The sequence below is a fragment of the Prionailurus viverrinus genome, chromosome X, assembly GCF_022837055.1.
Source record: "Prionailurus viverrinus isolate Anna chromosome X, UM_Priviv_1.0, whole genome shotgun sequence".
Lineage (NCBI taxonomy): Eukaryota > Metazoa > Chordata > Mammalia > Carnivora > Felidae > Prionailurus > Prionailurus viverrinus.
Genome location: NC_062579.1, coordinates 28247037 through 28270505, shown reverse-complemented (window position 1 = coordinate 28270505; position 23469 = coordinate 28247037). Strand labels below are relative to the sequence as shown.

At 39.1% G+C, this 23469-nt stretch overlaps 1 protein-coding gene across 1 annotated transcript in view; it reads right to left on the bottom strand.

Annotated features, from left to right (window-relative positions):
* CFAP47 (cilia and flagella associated protein 47) overlaps nucleotides 1-23469 on the bottom strand; it is a 566656-nt gene that overhangs the window by 526160 nt on the left and 17027 nt on the right. Inside the window, exons 4-8 of the mRNA XM_047844880.1 lie at nucleotides 20895-21033; nucleotides 18467-18695; nucleotides 17861-18021; nucleotides 15509-15636; nucleotides 12866-13101 (exon numbers count right to left, since the gene is read on the bottom strand). Of these exons, the coding sequence (XP_047700836.1) occupies nucleotides 12866-13101; nucleotides 15509-15636; nucleotides 17861-18021; nucleotides 18467-18695; nucleotides 20895-21033 (893 nt within the window). The remainder of the gene's footprint in view (nucleotides 1-12865; nucleotides 13102-15508; nucleotides 15637-17860; nucleotides 18022-18466; nucleotides 18696-20894; nucleotides 21034-23469) is intronic.

Below are 23469 nucleotides of genomic sequence, written 5' to 3'. Positions count from 1 at the left end.
CCTCACAAACACCCAACACTGTACTTTTGCTGATCCATCCCTCTGGCGGGTCTGACTCCCTCAGCGGATCTCCCAAACAAAAGCGAGCTGAGCCTGGCCCTCCCACCCTTGTGCACCTTGCAGATCCACACCAGCCATATGCCAGATCCCCAGCACCACAAGCCTGGCAGTGTGCAAGTAGCCCAGACGGGCCACACTACCCCACAGTGAATCCTGACCCTAGGAGAAGGGAAGAGAAGACACACACCAGTCTGACTGTGGCCCCAGCAGTGGGCTGGGGGGAGACATCAGGTCTGATTGCAGCCCCGCCCACAAACGCAAGTTATTCAAGACAGCACAGGGGAAGTGCCCCACCACTCCAGGGACTATCCAAAATGATGAAATGGAAGAATTCGCCTCAGAAAAACGTCCACGAAATAACAACAGCTAACGAACTGATCAAAAAGGATTTAAACAATATAACAGAAAGTGAATTTAGAATAATAGTCATAAAATTAATCGCTGGGCTTGAAAACAGTATAAAGGACAGCAGAGAAGCTCTTGTTACAGAGATCAAGGGATTAAGGAACAGTCAGGAGGAGCTAAAAAATGCTATCAGTGAGTTGCAAAATAAAATGGAGACAACTACGGCTTGGATTGAAGAGGCAGAGGAGAGAATAGGTGAACTAGAAGATAAAATTATGGAAAAAGAAGAAGCTGAGAAAAAGATAAAAAAAATCCAGGAGTATGAGGGGAAACATAGAGAACTAAGTGATGCACTAAAGAGAAATAATCTACGCATACTTGGTATTCCAGAGGAAGAAGAGAGAGGGAAAGGTGCTGAAGGTGTACTTGAAGAAATCATAGCTGAGAACTTCCCTGATCTGGGGAAGGAAAAAGGCATTGAAATCCAAGAGGCACAGAGAACTCCCTTCAGACGTAACTTGAATCGATCTTCTGCATGACATATCATAATGAAACTGGCAAAATACAAGGATAAAGAGAAAATTCTGAAAGCAGCTAGGGATAAAGGTGCTATAACATATAAAGGGAGACCAATAAGACTCGTGACCGATCTCTCTACTGAAACTTGGCAGGCCAGAAACGAATGGCAGGAGATCTTTAATGTGAAGAACAGAAAAAATATGCAGCCAAGAATCCTTTATCCAGCAAGTCTGTCATTTAGAATAGAAGGAGAGATAAAGGTCTTCCCAAACAAACAAAAAATGAAGGAATTTGTCACCACTAAACCAGCCCTACAAGAGATCCTAAGGGGGATCCTGTGAGACAAAGTACCAGAGACATTGCTACAAGCATGAAACCTACGGACAGCACAATGACTCTAAACCCATATCTCTCTATAATAACACTGAATGTAAATGGACTAAATGCACGAACCAAAAGACATAGGGTATCAGAATGGATAAAACAACAAGACCCATCTATTTGCTGTCTACAAGAGACTCATTTTAGACCTGAGGACACCTTCAGATTGAGAGTGAGGGGATGGAGAACTATTTATCATGCTACTGGAAGTGAAAAGAAAGCTGGAGTAGCCATACTTACATCAGACAAACTAGACTTTAAATTAAAGGCTGTAACAAGAGATGAAGAAGGGCATTATATAATAATCACAGGGTCTATCCATCAGGAAGAGCTAACAATTATAAATGTCTATGCGCCAAATAAAGGAGCCCCCAAATATATAAAACAATTACTCACAAACATAAGCAACCTTATTGATAAGAATGTGGTAATTGCAAGGGACTTTAACACTCCACTTACAGCAATGGATAGATCATCTAGACACACGGTCAATAAAGAAACAAGGGACATTGGATCAGATGGACTTGACAGATATATTTAGAACTCTGCATCCCAAAGCAATAGAACATACTTTTTTCTCGAGTGCACATGGAACATCCTCCAAGATAGATCACATACTGGGTCACAAAACAGCCCTTCATAAGTATACAAGAATTGAAATCATACCATGCATACTTTCAGACCATAATGCTATGAAGCTTGAAATCAACCAAGGAAAACGTCTGGAAAACCTCCAAAAGCATGGAGGTTAAAGAACACCCTACTAAAGAATGAATGGGTCAACCAGGCAATTAGAAATTAAAAAATACATGGAAACAAACAACAATGAAAATACAACAATCCAAATGCTTTGGGATGCAGCGAAGGCAGTCCTGAGAGGAAAATACTTTGCAATCCAGGCCTATCTCAAGAAACAAGAAAAATCCCAAATACAAAATCTAACAGCACACCTACAGGGAATAGAAGCAGAACAGCAAAGACAGCCTAAATCCAGCAGAAGAGAAATAAAAAAGATCAGAGCAGAAATAAACAATACAGAATCTAAAAAAACTGTAGAGCAGATCAACGAAACCAAGAGTTGGTTTTTTGAAAAAATACACAAAATTGATAAACCTCTAGCCAGGCTTCTCAAAAAGAAAAGGGAGATGACCCAAATAGATAAAATCATGAATGAAAAGGGAATTATTACATCCAATCCCTCAGCAATACAAGCAATTATCAGGGAATACTATGAAAAATTATATGCCAACAAACTGGACAACCTGGAAGAAATGGACAAATTCCTAAACACCCACACACTTCCAAAACTCAATCAGGAGGAAATAGAAAGCGTCAACAGACCCATAACCAGAGAAGAAACTGAATCAGTCATCAAAAATCTCCCAACAAATAAGAGTCCAGGACCAGTTGGCTTCCCAGGGGAGTTCTACCAGACGTTTAAAGCAGAGATAATACCTATCCTTCTCAAGCTATTCCAAGAAATAGAAAGGGAAGGAAAACTTCCAGACTCATTCTATGAAGCCAGTATTACTTTGATTCCTAAACCAGACAGAGACCCAGTAAAAAAAGAGAACTACAGGCCAATATCCCTGATGAATATGGATGCAAAAATTCTCAATAAGATACTAGCAAATCGAATTCAACAGCATATAAAAAGAATTATTCACCATGATCAAGTGGGATTCATTCTGGGATGCAGGGCTGGTTCAACATTCGCAAATCAATCAATGTGAAACATCACATGAATAAAAGAAAAGATAAGAACCATATGATCCTGTCAATCGATGCAGAAAAGGCCTTTGACAAAATTCAGCAACATTTCTTAATAAAAACCCTCGAGAAAGTCGGGATAGAAGGAACATACTTAAACATCATCAAAGCCATTTATGAAAAGCCCACAGCTAATATCATCGTCAATGGGGAAAAACTGAGAGCTTTCGCCCTGAGATCAGGAACACGACAGGGATGTCCACTCTCACCGCTGTTGTTTAACATAGTGTTGGAAGTTCTAGCATCAGCAATCAGACAACAAAAGGAAATCAAAGGCATCAAAATTGGCAAAGTAGAGTTAAGCTTTCACTTTTTGCAGATGACATGATATTATACATGGAAAATCCGATAAACTCCACCAGAAGTCTGTTAGAACTGATACATGAATTCAGCAAAGTTGCAGGATACAAAATCAATGTACAGAAATCAGTTGCATTCTTATACACTAACAATGAAGCAACAGAAAGACAAATAAAGAAACTGATCCCATTCACAATTGCACCAAGAAGCATAAAATACCAGGAATAAATCTAACCAAAGATGTACAAGATCTGTATGCTGAAAACTATAGAAAGCTTATGAAGGAAATTGAAGAAGATATAAAGAAATGGAAAAACATTCCATGCTCATGGGTTGGAAGAATAAATATTGTCAAAATGTCAATACTACCCAAAGCTATCTACACATTCAATGCAATCCCAATCAAAATTGCACCAGCATTCTTCTCGAAACTAGAACAAGCAATCCTAAATTTCCTATGGAACCACAAAAGGCCCCAAATAGCCAAAGTAATTTTGAAGAAGACCAAAGCAGGAGGCATCAGAATCCCAGACTTTAGCCTCTGCTACAAAGCTGTAATCAAGACAGCATGGTATTGGCACCAAAACAGACACATAGACCAATGGAATAGAATAGAAACCCCAGAACTAGACCCACAAACGTATGGCCAACTCATCTTTGACAAAGCAGGAAAGAAGATCCAATGGAAAAAAGACAGTCTCTTTAACAAATGGTGCTGGGAGAACTGGACAGCAACATGCAGAAGATTGAAACTAGACCACTTTCTCACACCATTCACAAAAACAAACTCAAAATGGATAAAGGACCTGAATGTGAGACAGGAAACCATCAAAACCCTAGAGGAGAAAGCAGGAAAAGACCTCTCTGACTTCAGCCGCAGCAATGTCTTACTTGACACATCCCCAAAGGAAAGGGAATTCAAAGCAAAAATGAACTACTGGGACCTCATGCAGATACAAAGCTTCTGCACAGCAAAGGAAACAACCAACAAAACTAAAAGGCAACCAACGGAATGGGAAAAGATATTTGCAAATGACATATCGGACAAAGGGCTAGTCTCCAAAATCTATAAAGAGCTCACCAAACTCCACACCCGAAAAACCAATAATCCAATGAAGAAATGGGCAGAAAACATGAATAGACACTTCTCTAAAGAAGACATCCGGATGGCCAACAGGCACATGAAAAGATGCTCAACGTCGCTCCTCATCAGGGAAATACAAATCAAAACCACACTCAGATATCACCTCACGCCCGTCAGAGTGGCCAAAATGAACAAATCAGGAGACTATAGATGCTGGAGAGGATGTGGAGAAATGGGAACCCTCTTGCACTGTTGGTGGAAATCCAAACTGGTGCAGCCACTCTGGGAAACAGTGTGGAGGTTCCTCAGAAAATTAAAAATAGACCTACCCTATGACCCAGCAGTAGCACTGCTAGGAATTTACCCAAGGGATACAGGAGTACTGATGCATAGAGGCACTTGTACCCCAATGTTTATAGCAGCACTCTCAACAATAGCCAAATTATGGAAAGAGCCTAAATGTCCATCAATTGATGAATGGATAAAGAAATTGTGGTTTATATACACAATGGAGTACTACATGGCAATGAGAAAAAATGAAATCTGGCCCTTTGTAGCAACGTGGATGGAACTGGAGAGTGCGATGCTAAGTGAAATAAGCCATACAGGGAAAGACAGATACCATATGTTTTAACTCTTATGTGGATCCTGAGAAACTTAACAGGAATCCATGGGGGAGGGGAAGGAAAAAAAAAAAGAGGTTAGAGTGGGAGAGAGCCAAAGCATAAGAGACTCTTAAAAAGTGAGAACTGAGGGTTGATGGGGGGTGGGAGGGAGGGGAGGGTGGGTGATGGGTATTGAGGAGGGCACCTTTTGGGATGAGCACTGGGTGTTGTATGGAAATCAATTTGACAATAAACTTCATATATTGAAAAAAATACAAAAAAAACCAAAAAAAATTAATAAATCATGAGGATATAATGTACAGCATGGTGAGTATAGTTAATACCGTATCACATATTTGAAAGTTGCTACAAGAGAAAATCTGAAAAGTTGTTATCACAAGAAAAAAAATTATGTTACAATATATGGTAATGGATGATAGACTTATTATGGTGATCATTTTATAATATATACAAATGTCATTACGTTGTACACCTGAAACTAAGATTATATATCAATTATATCTCAATTAAAAAAATTTTAGAAAAGGCATGAAAACATCTCACAAAATAGAAACTATCAATAAAGTATATAAATTATTAAAAAGAACAAATAAAGGGAAGGAAATATGGGAAACTCACAAATATCTAGAAGTTAAACAATACACCTCTAAGTAACCAATCGGTCGAAGAAATCTCAGGGGAAGTTAGAGAATACCTTGATTCTGAGATACCTGGACAACTATATGTAAAAGAACAAATCTGGACCCCTAAATAAACCTATATACAACTCAAAATGGATAACACATTTAAATGCATAAGCTAAATTTCTTAGAGGAAAACACAGGAACAAATCTTAATGACCTTGGATACTGTATAACTACCAAGATAGGATACTCAAAGCACAAATGGCAAAAAGAAAAACAAAGATAAATTGGACTTAATCAAGCTTCAAAACTTTTGTACTTCAAAGGACAAAAAAGGAAAGTGAGAAAACAACCCATAGAAAGGGAGAAAATATTTGCAATTTACATATCTGACAAAGGACTTGTATCCAGAATACATAAAGAACTTTTGCAATTCAACAACAAAAGGATAAATATTCCAATTAAAATGGATAAAGAATATTGTGTTAGTTTCCTATTGTTACAATAACAAATTACAAACAACTCTGTGGGCTAAAACTGCTCAACTTATCTTCTACTTCTACAGGTCAGAAGTCTAACACAAATCTCCATGGGGCAAAACTAAGATTTCAGCAGGACAGTGTTCATTTCTGAAGGCTCTAGTGGAAAATCTATTTCTTTATCTTTTCCTACCTTCTAGATAGAGGCCATCACATTCCCTGGCTCATCACCTTTCCCTTCCATTGTCAAAGCCAGCAATGGACATGCAAATATTTTTCACATCATATCACTGACACTTTTAATGCCTCCTATTTCCACTTTTAAGTACCCCTGTGACTATACTGGGTCCACACAAACAATCCAAGATAACCTCCCCATTTTAGAGTCAACTGATTATCAACATTACTTCCAATTAAAACCTAAATCCTCCTTTTGCCATGGAACACCACATATTCACAAATCCTACAGATTAGGATAGGGACATTTTTAGGTGGACATTATTCTGACTATCAGAGACGTGAATAAACATTTCTGTAAAGAAGACATACAAATGCAAAATAAGCATATGAAAAAACATTCATCATTAGTCACTGGGGAAATGTAAATGAAAACTGAAATAAGCCACTTGGGCCCATCAGGATGGATATAACCAATAAGAAGGATATTAACAAGTATGGGCAAAGGTGTGGAGGTATTAGAACATTAGAATACATATTCTTTACTGGTAAGAGTTGTGAAATGGTGCAATTTCTTTGGAAAATAGTATGATAGCTTCTCAAAAAGTTAAACAGAGTTATCATGATTCAACAATTTCACTCACTAGTATATACTGAAGAGCACTGAAAACCTGTCCATATGAATTTCTAGATTTTTTTTCCTATTTCTTTAAAGAATGCAGTTGGGATTTGGACAAGGTTTATAATAAACTTGTAGATCACTTTGGGTAGTATAGATGTTTAAAATATTAATTCTCCTAAACCATGGAGATGGTTCTTCTCCACCTGTGATGTTCTTTTCTGTATCTGTGTCTTAATTCCCTTCAACAAATTTTCATAATTTTCAGTGTGTATCTCTTTCAGCTCTCTGGTTAAATTTACTCCTAGCATTTTATTCTTTTTGCTCCTAATGTAAACATGAAAGGTTCTGAATAGCTAATGCAATTTTGAACAAAACAAACAAAGCTGGACATATCACACTTCCTGATTTCAAACTACATTACAAAGGCACAGTTATCAAAACAGTATGGTATTGGCATGAAAAAAGACATATAAACATATGAACAGAATAGAGAGCCCACAAATAAATCCATGCATTTAGAGTCAACCAGACTACAACAAAACTGCCAAGAACACACAGCAGAAAAAAGACAGTCTCCTTAATACACAGTGCTGGAAAAACTGGATATCCACATGCAGAAGAATAATGGATTATTATTCAACCTTTAAAAAGACGGAAACCCTGGGGCACTAGGTGGCTTAGTCAGTTAAGCATCTGACTTCAGCTCAGGTCATGATCTCATGGTTCATGGGTTCAAGCCCCTCATCAGGCTCCATGCTGACAGCTCAGAGCCTGGAGCCTGCTACAAGTTCTGTGTCTCCCTGGCTCCCTCTGTCTCTCCCCCACTTGCACTCTCTGTCTCTCTCTCAAAAATAAATAAATGTTAAAAATTTTTAATTAATTAATAAATAAATAAAAAGAAGGAAATCCTGACATTTGTGAAAACACGGATGAACTTAGAGAACATTATATTAAGTGAAATAACCCAGACACAGAAAGACAAATACTGCCTGATCTCACTTATCTGCGGAATCTAAAATAGTTAAACTGATAGAAGCAGAGTACAAGGTGGTTACCAGGGGTGGGAGGGAACAGGAAATAAGAAGATGTTGGCCAAAGGGTACAAAGTCTTAGTTCTGCAAAATAAGCAAGTTCTGGAGATGGTGACTATAGTTAACAATACTATATTGTATACTTGAAATTCACTAAAAGGGTAGATCTAAGTGTCCTCACCATAGAAAAGAATTCATAACAATATGAGATGACTAATATGTTAATTAGCTTGATTGTGGTGACTGTTTCTCATTGTATACATATATCAAACATCCAGTTGTATACTTTAAACATATACAATTCCTATTTGTCACTTATAACTCAATAAAACTACCGACAAAAATGGTGAGCATAAAATTGGGGAAGGGTAGGCAAATATAAAATGCGTATTTACTGCCACATCCCTTCAGAACACTTCAATCTACACTAAAACTTTTAAATGTTTCCTTTGGTTTAATTACATACTTTGTTTCTATAGTAAAAAAACAATATACACATACACAGGAAAATCTGTCCATACAAAAACTTGTACACATGCACAAAAAAAAAACGTGTACATGAATGTATATAGCAGCATTATTTCTACAGCCATAAGGTGGAAACAATTCATATGCCCATAAACTGATGAATAGGTAAAGAAAAGGTAGTATATCCATACAATGGAATATAATTTGGCCAATAAAAGGAATGAGGTACTGATACATACTTCAACAGTGATGCAACTTGAAAATATAATGCTGAATCAAAGAAACCAAGCACAAAGTCCTTATATTGTATGATTATATTTACATACAATGTCAAAAACAGGGAAATTGATGGACCTAGAAAACAGATTCACGGTTGCCACGGGCTGAGGAATGAGAAGAAGTTAGTGCTATTGGATACAGGGTTTCTTCTTGGGGTGACGAGAATGTAGTACAATTAGTGCTAATGGTTGCACAACTCTGGAATTATACTAAATACCACGGAACTGTACATTTTAAATGTGTGAATTTTATGGTATGTGAATTATATTTTAATAAGCTACTATTTTAAAAAGAATAATCTTGGGGCGCCCGGGTGACTCAGTGTGTTAAGTGTCCAACTCGGTTTCAGCTCAGGTCATGATCTCGTGATTCATAAAACCAAGCCCCACGTCAGACTGAACTGACAGTGTGGAGCCTGTTTGGGATTCTCTCTCCCTCTCTGTCTGCCCCTTCCACACTCACGCATTCTCTCTCTGTCTCTCTCTCTCTCTCTCTCAAAATAAATAAACTTTTAAAAATAAAATATGGGGCGCCTGGGTGGCTCAGTCGGCTAAGCACCCAACTTCATCTCAGGTCATGATCTCCCAGTTCATCAGTTCGAGCCCCACGTCAGGCTCTGTGCTGACAGCTCAGAGCCTGAAGCCTGATTCAGATTCTGTGTCTCCCTCTTTCTCTGCCCCTCACCTGCTCACACTCTGTCTCTCTCAGTCTCTCAAAACTGAATAAACGTTAAAAAAATTTTTTTAATAAATAAAATAAAATAAGGGCACCTGGGTGGCTCACTTGATTAACCGTCTGACTTTGACTCAGGTCATGATCTCAAGGTTCATGAGTTCAAGCCCCACATTGGGCTCTCTGCTGTCAGCGTGGAGTCCACTTGAGATCCTCTGTTCCTCCCCTGCCGCCCCTCCTCAGCTCATTTTCTCTCTCTCTCAAAATAAATAAGTAAACTTTAAAATAAATACATAAAATAAGAATAATCTTATCACACATCTAAATAATTAAAGGCTATTTGACCGGTCTATGGAAGTCACAATTGTCCAGCAGCGCCCCCACCCTCCACATTTCTTACATTCACTTTTTATTAATTTGAAACTCATGAGTGCTTGAGAAAGCCAAAAACATATAAGTTTAAAAATTATATTAGGAACTTAGCTATCAGACACATTTTAAAAGATGTACATGTCGCTGGAGAAAATAAGCTGAGTTGGTAGATTTAAGAGACTTGAACTAAAGAAAGTCTAGGAAGCAGTTAAAAAGCAAACGTTCTGCATAATGTGGTTAACATTGGTTGTTATTCTATAAAGACTGATTAAATCTGTCCAAATTTGGGGGGATGGAAGTGAGTCATTCTAATGAAGCAGGAAGAGTTATAAATATGAGCTGCATGCATTTAAACATGTATACAATAGTTCCTGATTGCAACTGAGAGAAAGCTTCCATCAATAACTTTATGAGCCATATCACAATGCAGTGGAGAAAAGATGGTGACAGAAAAACCCAAACTGAAACTGAAAGCATTCATGCTTGCTACTGTTTAGAGCAAGGCTCCACTTTTTCTGTAAATGGCCAGACAGTAAATATTTTAGGTTTTATGGGCCATACAACTGTAAAAATTAATAAAGGGAAACCTCACTAAAATGGAGTTGGGAGGCCAGAAGGAGGAGCTCTCACGCCCTGACACTAGACTTCAATTACAGGAAGAATCATGGACAGGAAAGAATCATCAGTTACAGGTCCCAACAGGAAAAGATGTACATTGCGTTTCCTATGAGAAATCAACTACCCCAGCAACTCAGCCAAGAGCAAACCGTCATCACTCTGAACTCCTACTTTTCTCCAATGGACTCTCCTTCAAAATAACCACTCCCAACTTCCTCCTTCTCCATAAAATCCTCTCTTTGGTTGTCGGGCTAGCCTATGGGTTTGACTGTAGCTTGTTTGTCTAGAATTACAATTCTCTGCTATTCCCAAATAAACCCAGACATTTTTAAAGTCAACACAGTTCTCTCATACCTATTCAACCTTGCCTTTGAAGTGTGAAAGCAGACAGAGACAGCAGACAGAGACAACAGACAATAAGAGCAGCTATGTTCCCCTAATAGTTTAATTAAAAATACAGGCAGCAGGCCAGATTTGGCCTGTGGACCATAGTCAGTCAACTGTGGATTAGAGGATAAGGGCAAGAGTTATCTCAGTAGTGAGAAAGACAGAACCTGACCTGGTACTCACTGGTATTCCTCAGAGTTCAACTTGTGGGCTCCACACCAGCAGGAAAAGGCCTAGGTCAATTAAGTATCATCAGTTTCCAGTTTGAAAATTCTACTCAACCTTCAAGGTCAGGCTCATGTTACTATCATAGGAAGACCTTGCTACCTGGCTGGAAGTAAAAACACTGTCCTCTGAGTTTCTAGATCACCTTATTACAGACTTCTTGCAACACATTTTGCATTCTTTTTTTTTTCTTAATGTTTACTTATTTATTTTGAGAGGGAGAATACAAGCAGAGAGGGGTGGAGAGAGAGGAAGAGGGAGGGAGAATCCCAAACAGGCTCCGCAGTGTCCACGCATAGCCCAACATGGGGCTGGATCCCACAAACTGTGAGATCATGACCTGAGCCAAATCAAGAGTTGGACACTTAACCGACGGAGCTACCCAGGCGCCACACATTTTGCATTCTTCTTAAACCATAACTGTTTTTATTTATGTCTTATACTTCCTTAGAACATTAAAAAAAATCCTCAGTAGGAGGAGCATTGGAGGAAAGGAGACAGCATCCTTTAATGCGGGACCATGAACCAGCTGCCCTCCACCAAGGCAGGGGGCACCACCACCTGTGTCAGAGCGGGGCTGCCACCACTACCACATGGCCTCTAAGGTTGGCACGCGGCCAGCAGGGATCCAGGAGGAGAGGAAGCAAGTCTACAGCAGATGCAGCCACAGCCACAAGGAGCTGAGCTGTGCATCCTGCATCCTAGTCTGGCCCCACTACACTAAGAGCAGTGCCCATGCAAAACCCACCTCGTGACGCCGCACAAGGGGATGGTGGGGCTGTGGTGGCTAGATATGCCGGCTGTGGGCCTGCATGAGTCACTCCAGGAGTATATGCACCTGTGCAGAGACCGAAGCCCTGCGCTGGGACCTGCGCTCAGACACCTCCTACCCACCTGATGCTGGCGATGACAAACCTGAGGTGAGCCTGCCCTGACACCGGCCACCCTTCACCGTGCCTCAGGCACATAATGCCCACGACTGGTGGCTACAGGGAGCCTTTCGCATCAGCCTCGGAAAAGTTGGGAGGACGAGGGGCATGCACTCATGCAAAAGGCTCAGAAACCCACCCCTCAGCAAGCAGTCAGACTACAGTGGCTGGTTTCCCCCATACCACCTCACCTCACAGGAGAGCAAGGCCTGGATCCCACATAGCCAAATCTGCCAGCCCCCTCTCTTCTGCCTTGGGTTAACTGTAGCGTGGGCTCTTGTGGCAATGGACTTCCACTTGTCCCCCACGTGTGCATCCCAGCTTGGCCAACCTTCAGTGTAGGGGTGACACCCAAAGCATCTTGCAGTCTTCTCAGCGTCTCTGGGATTGGGACAAGTGGCTGGGTCCTACCTCCTTTTTGCTTTTTTCTGCTCTCAGCAGTTACTGGCCCAGGAGCATCCCACCTCTGGTGTCTGGTGTCCACTGTCCTAGACAAAGGCTTCAGGACCTGTGCCCACACCCACCCAAGGCAGGAGGCCAAGGCTTCATGCTGGATATTTCAGTTTTGGGGCCTGCCTCCTGGGGTATAGATAAATAAATATGCCCTCAGTGCCAAAAAATAAAATAAAATAAAAAAGTCCTTAGAGGCAATAACCATGTTTTGTACTGCTTTACATTCCCTACAGTGTCAAATTCTTTTCCTGGCAAGTGAAAGACATTTAACAAATAATTATGGATACTGCATAAGTGCCAACACAGAAGTATTCATAACTAGGCCACAGAAGAGATACAATTTATAATCTTGATGGAACAAAATCAAGTTTTTAATCCTCTACATGTCTTTTTAGCAAATATTAAAATATTCAAAGCATGTGAAAGCATAGAATAATTATCTTACCTGGATACATCCTTCATCAATCTTGCCCCTTTCAGGATCAATTTTAAAATGTGCAGTTTTTTTAAAACGGTACGTCACGGAAAGTGACTTGGATCGATTTTGCATAATACACACCGTCTCTGAACGTTCACCCATAAAACAAGGTGCAAAATTAAGGAAATTTCCAGGATCAAAGTGTAGAACGACAGGAAGTCCTGAGCCCGTCAGTGCTAATTCCACTTTCCGAAATCGATCACCTATAAAAACAATAGCTTTTTAACATAAAAAGTGTTGGGAATCCAGAATATATTTGCTCAGTCCAAATAGTGTCATCTGAAAGACCTGATGAGACATGGGTAGCTCATTCAATCTTGCATTCAACAAACTTACTGAGTGCCTTCTGTATGCCAGGTACTGCTCTAAACCGTGGGGCTACAGCAGTGAATACAATAGACACCGTTCTTGGCTCTCATGGACTTTATATTCTAGTGAGGCAACACTGACAATAACATTTCAGAAAGGAAAAGTGATATGGAGAAAGGTAATGTAGGGTGAAGGGGAGCACAACTTGGCACCCAAAAATATGCCTCTTTGGCATAAGGATTATTTTAAGCTGACTATTTTTAATAGCAGACACACGAAAAGCTCTGAAAACTACAGGGAAGAAACTCTTATCAAAGAAGGCAGACACTTAAATCTGCCTAACAACCATACCCATCCTTACTGTGATTTATCTGAAAACTTTTATAACTGGCTCCCACACCCCAACATCCTATGTCTTTAGCTGTAGATGATATTTAAAGTGATGGCTTGGGCATTTGGGGGGAGTTACTCAGTTTTCCTGGGTCTCTCCCATGTATACCAGATATATACATGTTATTAAATTTCTGTTATTGCTTTTTTGGTTTTTTTCCCCTCTTACTCTGTCTTTTATTAAGGAAGGTCTCAACCAAGAACCCAGAGGTAGAGGGAAAATTATTTATCCTCTCCTACAAGGGTAAAACAGAGCACAATGTCTTGTGCTGCTCTTTTACATGGTAAAGTCCAAAAGGGCCTCTCTGATAGGGAGACACGTGAGCAAAAATATAAAGGAACTTAGGACAAAATTCATATTGCAAAATCATATTGCAAAAATCAGGAAAAGCATATTGCAGACAACAGAAGAGCACGTACAAAGACTCTAAGGTAGGAATTTGCTTGGCACTTTGCAAAAACCCTAAGAAACCATGTGTGGATGGGTAAGAGTAGTAGAAGAAGAGTGAGAAATAGACAGATTTAACATAGGGTTTTGAGGGAAGAGTTAACAAAATTTGCTGATGAAGTGGATATAGAATAGGAAAGTGAACACGCGATAAATGGTTTTGGGCCTGAGCGACTGAAGTGATAAAATGGTCATCTCTTGAGACAAGGAAAGACTGTAGGAGGGACAGGTTATGGGGAAACCAGGAGGGTTTTTCTGGACATGTTAGGTTTGAGATGCCAAGTAGATAACCAAGTGGAAACGTCTGCTAGGTCACTTAATGTATTTACAAGTTTAGAGTAAAGATGAAGGAGGAAGTCTTGGAGGTGTGAGGGGAGAAGGGAAGGTGTATGATACTGATCTCATATTGTGGGACCCACTAGAGTCTAGTGATTACAGAGTAAAAAGTGAAACCTCATGGCATGGTTTTGTGTTTTGCGCCAGCACAATTAGCTTCCCCGGTACTGACCCAGGGTAGGCTAAGAGTTGAATTTAATCAGGTTAGAGGTTTGCCACTCAGTCACTATGGGATATGGGCCAAGAAACTTAAGTGTACAGGGAAAAAGACAATTAAATTAATGGACAAGGGAATATAATCTGGGCAATAACATAAACACGGAGTTTTGAAGACACTAGAGAGAAGGTAGGAACTATACATTGTGGGCTCTAACTGGATGAAAGAACAGGTTTGTAGGGAGAGCACTGTAGCCAGAATCCAAAAGAAGAGTGGGTATTTCTTCAATGATGCTCTTACTAGCCAATCCCAGACTCTAAATTACCGTTAATGCAAACCTAGCATCTCCATCTCCAGCCATTCAAAACCAGATTAACTTGCAAGACTCAAACAAGTCTTCTGTCTATGACAGGCAGACAGAGTTCAAGTCACAAACCATGACACAAGTAGGAGCAGACACGCAACTTCTGTGCTAGGAAAACAGTTGAACCTTGCTCAATGATATCACTCATCCTGACACACAAATCTTCTGGACTCATCTTTCTAGATTCAATCCCTCACCTGTCTCTATCTTTATTTTCTCTTTGATCTGTCTGGCTAAGCTGAACTCCCAAGTCTTGTTCCATTTTTCCTCACTAGAGCCCATCTAATATTGCCTAAGAATATAAAAAGGACAATGCATCTTGACACATAGCCTGCAAGGCATATGCACTCTAGATATCATGTTTATCTAAATGTCATTTAAAAATAATAAAGTCATCTAAATTCTAACTTGGAAAATTTTTATGGAAATGATTCTGAGGTTGACTTCTTTCTTAACATGTCACAAAAGACATTAAGATCCCTTGAATGTTTGCATTTTGTTCTATTCAGTAATATTTTTATTAAATTGCCTCTACAAATATTATGTAAAAACTTTTAAACAATTTAAACTGTACATATTTGATGCTTATGTTCATTTTGTACTTACTTTTGATGGTTTTATTGTTATCATCTCTCAGAAATCCATCTTTACTTCCCACAGACTCAAATCTCAAAAAAAGAGCATAGTCTTGCCTATGTGAAGGATCGTAATTCTTTTTACCATCAATAATTAGCCTGTAAAAAATTACAATCAATTTTTTTTATTTTTTCTAAAATTTTTTTTTTCAACGTTTATTTATTTTTGGGACAGAGAGAGACAGAGCATGAACGGGGGAGGGGCAGAGAGAGAGGGAGACACAGAATCGGAAACAGGCTCCAGGCTCTGAGCCATCAGCCCAGAGCCCGACGCGGGGCTCGAACTCCCAGACAGCGAGATCGTGACCTGGCTGAAGTTGGAGGCTTAACCGACTGCGCCACCCAGGCGCCCCACAATCAATTTTTTTTTAATTTTTCTAATGTTTATTTATTTTTGAGAGAGAAAAAGAAACAGAGTGCGAGCATGGGAGGGGCAGAGAGAGAGGGATATGCAGAATCTGAAGCAGGCTCCAGGCTCTGAGCTGTCAGCACAGAGCCTGATGTGGGGCTTGAACTCACAAACTGTGAGATCATGACCTGAGCTGAAGGTGGACACTTAACTGACTGAGCCACCCAGGCGCCCCTACAATCAATTATTTTTAAAGCAAAGATGATACACTCTATTACCTCTCATAAGGGATCAATACAATCCTTAAATCTATGCAAACAGATGAAAAATCAGTAAAGAAAATCTAATTGTGATCCATTTTCCAAAATTACTACCCAGGATATAGAGACCCGCCAAAAGAAGGCCACAAAAATGGAAAGATTCCGAAAATCAGTTCATGACAACATTTGCAAGTCAAAAGTAACTTAAATACACTAAGTTGTCAGGGTCCAGCTGCAATGCCACTTTCTATGTAAAGGATTTTCTTTCCAGGCCGAGTTCATTGCTAATTAAGAACTCTGTTCAATTCTCTACAATAGTCCTTCTTACCCCTGGGTGTAACCGCAAACCTCTGTTCCTTATCTGTCTCCTCCTGTGGTCTAAGCACATATTGCTAGCCACACTGTCCACATTCTTAGAGGAGAACAAGATTTGTAACAGTCAAATCTCATCAGAGGAGGAAAGGAGAGGAAAGAAAAGGAAAGGAAAGGAAAGGAAAGGGAAAGGGAAAGGGAAAGGGAAAGGGAAAGGGAAAGGGAAAAGGAAAGGAAAGGAAAGGAAAAGGAAAGGAAAAGGAAAAGGAAAAGGAAAAGGAAAAGGAAAAGGAAAAGGAAAGGAAAAAGACCAAAGTGAGAGATGGATTACTTCATAGACGTAAGTAAACTGTCTTTACTTGCCTTACCTAGAGGTTAGCTTTTTTAGCAGTGGGTACTCAAATATACACACAAAAATAGGCTGACGTGAAATATTACACAGCGATGCAAATATCACACTAAAAACTTATTTAACGAAGACTTCCAATCATACTCATACCTATGAGTTTATGCTAGACTCTCAAATAAAGTTAACATGCTGCCATGAAAAAAAAACAGAATTTCAAAGATTGTGTATTCAAGAGAATCTTACACACTGACCAAAGAAATCTCCCGCAGGCAGATACAACTCAGAAGGCAATTACAGATCGTACAAATAGAACCAACAATTACTTGATTACCCTCCTTAAATTAAAACACAATTCAGTCCTCTACAATTGATATCAACATCAAGTGACTCTGTGGCCAGAGAGAGAAGTACATTGAACATTGCCTTCTCACAAAGGGAAGCATACAATTGGATCACTTATTACCACACACGGCAACCACTCAAGTAGAGCTGAAGTTGCTAGTCTATGTTTAAAACAGCATTTCCGAATATATTTTCAAACTAAATAACCAAACCAAGTACACAGAATTATAAAAAAGTAGATACACTGGCAAAAGTACTAAAAGTCTGTATGAATTTCAGCAAACAAGTATGGTTGATTCCAGCGGCTGCTATAGGCTTAATATTCACGCTACTTGGCAAATGTTCTGCTGTGGCAAGAGCATCCTCTTTGGAGGCCCCTGCACATGCGGCGTGCCGCTGGCATCACCTGACTATTCCTACAGGGACAACCAGGTCTTGGTTGCACAGACTCATTTGGAACCATAGTCAAAAACAACACAAAGCTTCCACTCCTACAAGGTCTGGAACAATTCACAATCTAACATGAAATATTTAGAACAAAATTTTTAAATATTGGAAATTATATTAACCATGTTTGAAATGTTTAGAGCCGTAATAAGAAAACACTGATTTGCACATTCTGACAAGTTGGACTCTTACAATCAATGTGATGAACGTCTGATTGATACACTTTCAATTAATAACAAACACCAGAATTGAATTTTTGCTTACTTTGGGCTGAAACAAAATGTAATTATGGTCTTTTGATAAGGTAGCAACCTCCCTTCATTAGGAATACAGGAGATAAAAGTGGTAACATCTATGTTCTTTATTCGGCTTAAGTAAGGGAGATTATTTAAAGCAACATCTGTTCTTTCTTGAATATTAGTACCCTGTAATATAAAATCAGAAATACAAAGAATATTAAGGCAGAACACAAATAAAATATTTCAAGAGGAGATCATCAAATAATTATTGAAATTTTAGTATGGAAGATCAAGAATATGTAGGTCTTTAACATATATAAATTTGACCAAGGCACATTATAAAATTTTAAAACCTGTTAAAAAATTCATGAGAACAGAAATCCCCACAACCAGCTACTAATCTATAAGAAGCACTTGTCTGGTGTACTTCAGATATATATTACTATCAATGTTAGTTTAATTTACAGAATTGTTTGAGGTTATCCTTGAAGACACATGAAAGGGAATCCTATCTATCTGCACATTAAAACATACTTAGAATAATTTAACAGCTTTTTGGTTATTAGTAAGTTCAAAACAATCTGTTTCAAAACATAATGCCCAATCTTCCCCTGTTACACTGTTTACTTACCAGTTCTTCTCCAACTGAATCATCCTGTATTATGGCCACCCAATTTATGGGTTCTGGATTATTATTGTACAGAAGTGCATGTTCAATTTTTGAAGTTCCGAAGAAAACAGAACCAAAGTGTATGCATTCCAACTTCTTGTCACCACTCATGTTTAGCAATTCAATAATCTGCTCAACCACATGAGCTTTGACCCTCAGGAGCATATCTGGACGACCTTGCAAACTTACTCTACAAGATAATAAATTATACATGTATATCTTAAGTAGAATTTTATATACTTAATTTTTCTCCTAAGTATTTGGATCAACAGAAATTTTATAAAATCACATTATAATTAAAATTCAAAGGCTTAAGAGCAGTTCCTTTCACGTACATGCCAGAGAATGTCATGTCCTTCTGTCTGAATCTGCACAGAACGGCATACATACAACCTAATTCATTGTCCCCAAGAAACAAGAGAGTTGGAAAATAATCATATGAATTGACTCCAAAAAAGGACTTACTGCCAGGTCAATATCACCAATTATTTCATAAACACTAGAATTAGATGGGATGATTTAGATGTCCACCTATAGTTCTAGAATTCTGAGATTCTTTTCTAACTCATCCCACTCTCCCAAGTCCAACAGCCAACCTCATCCCCATCCTAATAACCCAATTCTCTATGAAGCAAAGTATGTCAGCAAAATCCCACTTGTTTGCTGAAATGAAGATCCCGCCATAAAGCTTCATTTCCCAGACTGATTTCAATTCCCTTTTGAAACAACCCACACTTGCACATTTATCCCCCTCTGGCATAAATGCAATCTTCTTAACTCTCATCCCATCAAATACCTCAAATAACTGACCACTGCACAACCATCACTCAAGTCCTTATCTTACACTACATCTCCATCACGTTGGCGGTGGCTGATACCATCTATGCACATCTCTCCTCCCTTAGCTTCCTTGACGCCATACTTTGCCAGTTTCCTTCTAACTTATTCAGTCTTTATCTTTTCCTTCTAAGACTTGGATATTTTATATATTCCATGAATAATGGTGTCTCTCTCCCACTCTTTTATACTCTATCCTCCTTGTCAAAGTTGTTTTCGACTTCATGCTTCATCTACAATTTATCCACTTAAGCCAATATACCTAGACCAAATTGCTTCTGGGACTCAAGGTAGGTAAATCTAATAGGCGCCATAGGATTCTGCAAAGCAAATTAATTCACACATTTTAAACCTGAACTCAAGATCCCCTCCCACAGACCTGTCCTTCCCCTTACCTTCCCTTTCTATAACCAGTCACTACATCTAGTTAAATCTGCCTCCATAATATTTCTCCAATCTGCACACTTCTCTCCATATGCCTGATTTGTACCTTAGCTGAGGTCTTCATCACTTCCCTTCTGCTGTACTATTATAGTTTCTAGTCAGGCTACCCCTCCACATATGTACTCCCTGATTTGTTGTGTCCACTGTTATCAGCACAACCTTTCTAAATTGCAAACTAATCACTACACTCCCATCTTAAAATCTTCCTGAGATTCCACAGCCTTCACAATAAAACCTAAGCTTCTATCAGGGCTCACAGATGTTTCTCGAACTTTTTTTTGGCTGTGACCTCCAGCAAGACACGTACTTACACTACAAGCACACACACATGTACACACATGCATACACAGGCGCACACACACACACACACACCCAAAACAAGTTTTGCAAAACATTTGCCCTTACTATATGACATGCATTCTGCTATTTTCAATTTCACTGTTTTGATACTGGTGGTGACCCATTATAGTGATTGTACATGCCACTAATGGACTGAGACATACAGCATTAAAAAATGCTGTCGTATGAGGTCCTTTACCAGACCCTGCACCATTCTGGTCTCATCTCACATCACTCCTCACCTCCATCTCTGCCTTTACATCGCCTCAGCTCTCTCAGTGTCTAACACCATCTATTCACCTCCAAGATTTCAAGTCTTCTACTTGCTCTGTCTGAAATTACTCTTCTAACCCAACCCCATCACCAATACCCACCGCCCCTATACGTGCACGCACGCACGCACACGTGTGCACGCACACACACACACACTCAGCTCAGATCACACCACTGCTCTCTGCCTGGCTACTTCCTACTCACCAATACTTCTTTGGGTATGCTATCACATCCTTACTGGAGCCCTTTCCTGATCTACTCCTTCACCCCCATAAAATCCAAACCAGGAGCCCCTGTTATGTGTACCCATAGGCCATCCTCTGGCTCTTCCCATTTTTGAGTCTCCCGTGCTTGGCAAACAGTCGAGACTCAATGAACAAATGTTGACTGAAAGAACAAAGAAGCTAACATACATTCAAGACAGTAGGCATATCTGAAGAGTAAAAAAGGAAAGTATTAAGTACTACATTAGAATTAAGAACCATGGTATACTTACTTTGCCACTTCATTTACAATTCTGGGCTGGTCTGCACACAAATCCACTTTAACAATCACTGATGACTTGGACTCCACAACACCATTACTTGGAAAAATGACAATGGGCAATTGGCCCTGGTATTCTGTTTTAAATGTACCTAAGGAGAACAAGAGCAGATGGTTTACATCTGGATCCATACAGTGTTACATTCACATTCTTAATAAGGGTCAGATATACATTACAGAGTATACAGTCTATCGTGGACCAAGAATCACAGCTTTAATTGTAAGTTTAGTCTCTGGGGTCACCCAACAGATGTGAACTGATTGTTAGGACTCAAGCCTCATTGGTAGTTAAAATATACTGTCTGCTTACAAAGTTCAGACATTTACGGTAAGAATTTTGTATATGTTAGTCTGTATAATCCTCAGAGTGCTTCTGTGATATAGGTTTAATCATTAACTCCATTTTATAAATAAGGAAACAGAAGCTTAGACTGGTTGAATGATTTATCCAAAGACACAAGTATTATGGTAGATTAAACTGCTGACCTCAATTCTTGACCTTTCTCTGCATCTTACCATTACACTACCATGGACAAAATATGTTTTCCTACCCCTTGATGTTGGGCCTGATGATGCGATTCGCTTTGGCCAATAGCATGTGGGTAGAAGGGACAACATGCCATCTCCAATCCCATATGTTCTCTTGCACTTCTACCGTGTAAAGTACTTAAGTAGCTACTGTCCCTATGGCCTGTGCTTCACAATGAGCACATGTGGAGCAGAGCCCCCAGCTGACTCACAGACTTGCAGTAACAGAACATTCCTGACTGCCTAGGTTTGAAGCAGAGCTACCCAGCAGAGCACAGCTTAGATGAGTTGAATTCTAGCCATTCTGCATATAAATAAACAATTAAAAACTAATTGCCTTTTCAAGATACAGAATTATGGGGTGGTTTGTTACATAGCGATAGCTGACTACTACAGTTAGAAACTAATAGAGCTTGGATTTTCACTTGGATGCTTCTGACCTAAGGGCTCACACTCATAGCCATTGTCAGTTGTTGGTGTTGTTGTTTTTAAGATTTGTTTATTTAAGTAATCTCTGCACCCAATGAAGGGCTCGAACTCACAATCCCCAGATCAAGAGTCACATGCTCCACTGACTCAGCCACCCAGGTACCCCATCACTTTTTGATAAATGAATTCATGCAGTTCACACAGGGAAAGAGTAAAAGGAATGTGTTTCTAAGAATCAAATAGCATATGAGAAGGAAGTTACAAATACGTCTTATTCTCTTATTCTGAAAACAGAAACAGTGAATAATTTGTAGTAATGTTTAGTGTGTGTATTAGAGCATGTGGTCCTTGAGATCACACATTATGTCTTCCTCATCTCTGTGGTCCTAGCACTGCACACAGTGCCTAGCACCAAGTGGAGCGCTCAAAATATGCCCAACAAATGAAGTAGCCAGTCATGTTTCCTTAATGTGCAATATAAATATTATACAATATAAACACAAATGAGCATGCTGCTAACATGAACAACTTGGCAAATTCCCAATTTACCAATTTTAAATCACATTTGATGAAATTTTCAAAAATGATTCATTTAGCTTAGGAAAATAAAATATTAGCATCATAAAAGTACTGAAAATATAAGAAAGGGAATAAAACTTTTTTAAGTACAGAGATGATCTGATAGAAAAGGCAAACAAACTCACAGTAACAAAATTTGTTAATCCAGTCACTTCAGACAAGTGCTAAGAACAATCTTTAAGGGTGTTTTTTTTCTGTCGTAAAACAAAAATTTATAAAATTATATGTTTCAAATAAATAAGTATTATTGACTCAATTCTCTAGAAAAGGCAAATTATGTGAGTCCAGGTAAGGCTGAGTCAGTGAGATAGTTCGTATATTGTAACCACTTTGATATAATTTGACAAAAGAATTTTAAGTATTTCAAAAGTTTATTTTAGGAACAACCCGAAACTGAAAGAACATTGTTCAGTCTTCTAAATATATTAAAAGAGTGGCTACACAAACACTAATGCGTCTTATATAACTTTAACACCACTAGTAATAATGAAATATTTGACTTTTATTTTTAAAAAACAATAAAAGGACATCAGCTTAAAGGAAGGGTGTCATTGAAGAAAGGATGTTACAAAAGGAATTTCTGTCATCAAATTCTCATTTCTTTTTAGATAGGACCCTGGCTGATGTTCGGAGAATGAACTAGAAGGAGATAAGGGATTTCAGAGAAATCATTTCAGTTGGTTTGATTACTAACCAAAAGATGATGATGGCCTGTTGTAGACAAGTGAGGATGCACCAGAAAAAAGAGGATTACTGAGGTAATTAGGAAGTGAAGAAACAGGATTGAGTAACTGACTAAGGGGGTAGGAGGTGAAAAAAAGGAAGAGGTCAAGGATTTTAACTTTCTGACAGGCCCAAGTACATGGTGGTGACATTTAATTAAGAAAAAGAGATAGAGAGAGAGAGAGAGAGAGAAGTTTTGGGGGAAAGGCGAGGAGTTTGGTTTTAGATGTGTTAAGTGTGAGAAACCTGAAGGAAATGTAAAGTGTGGG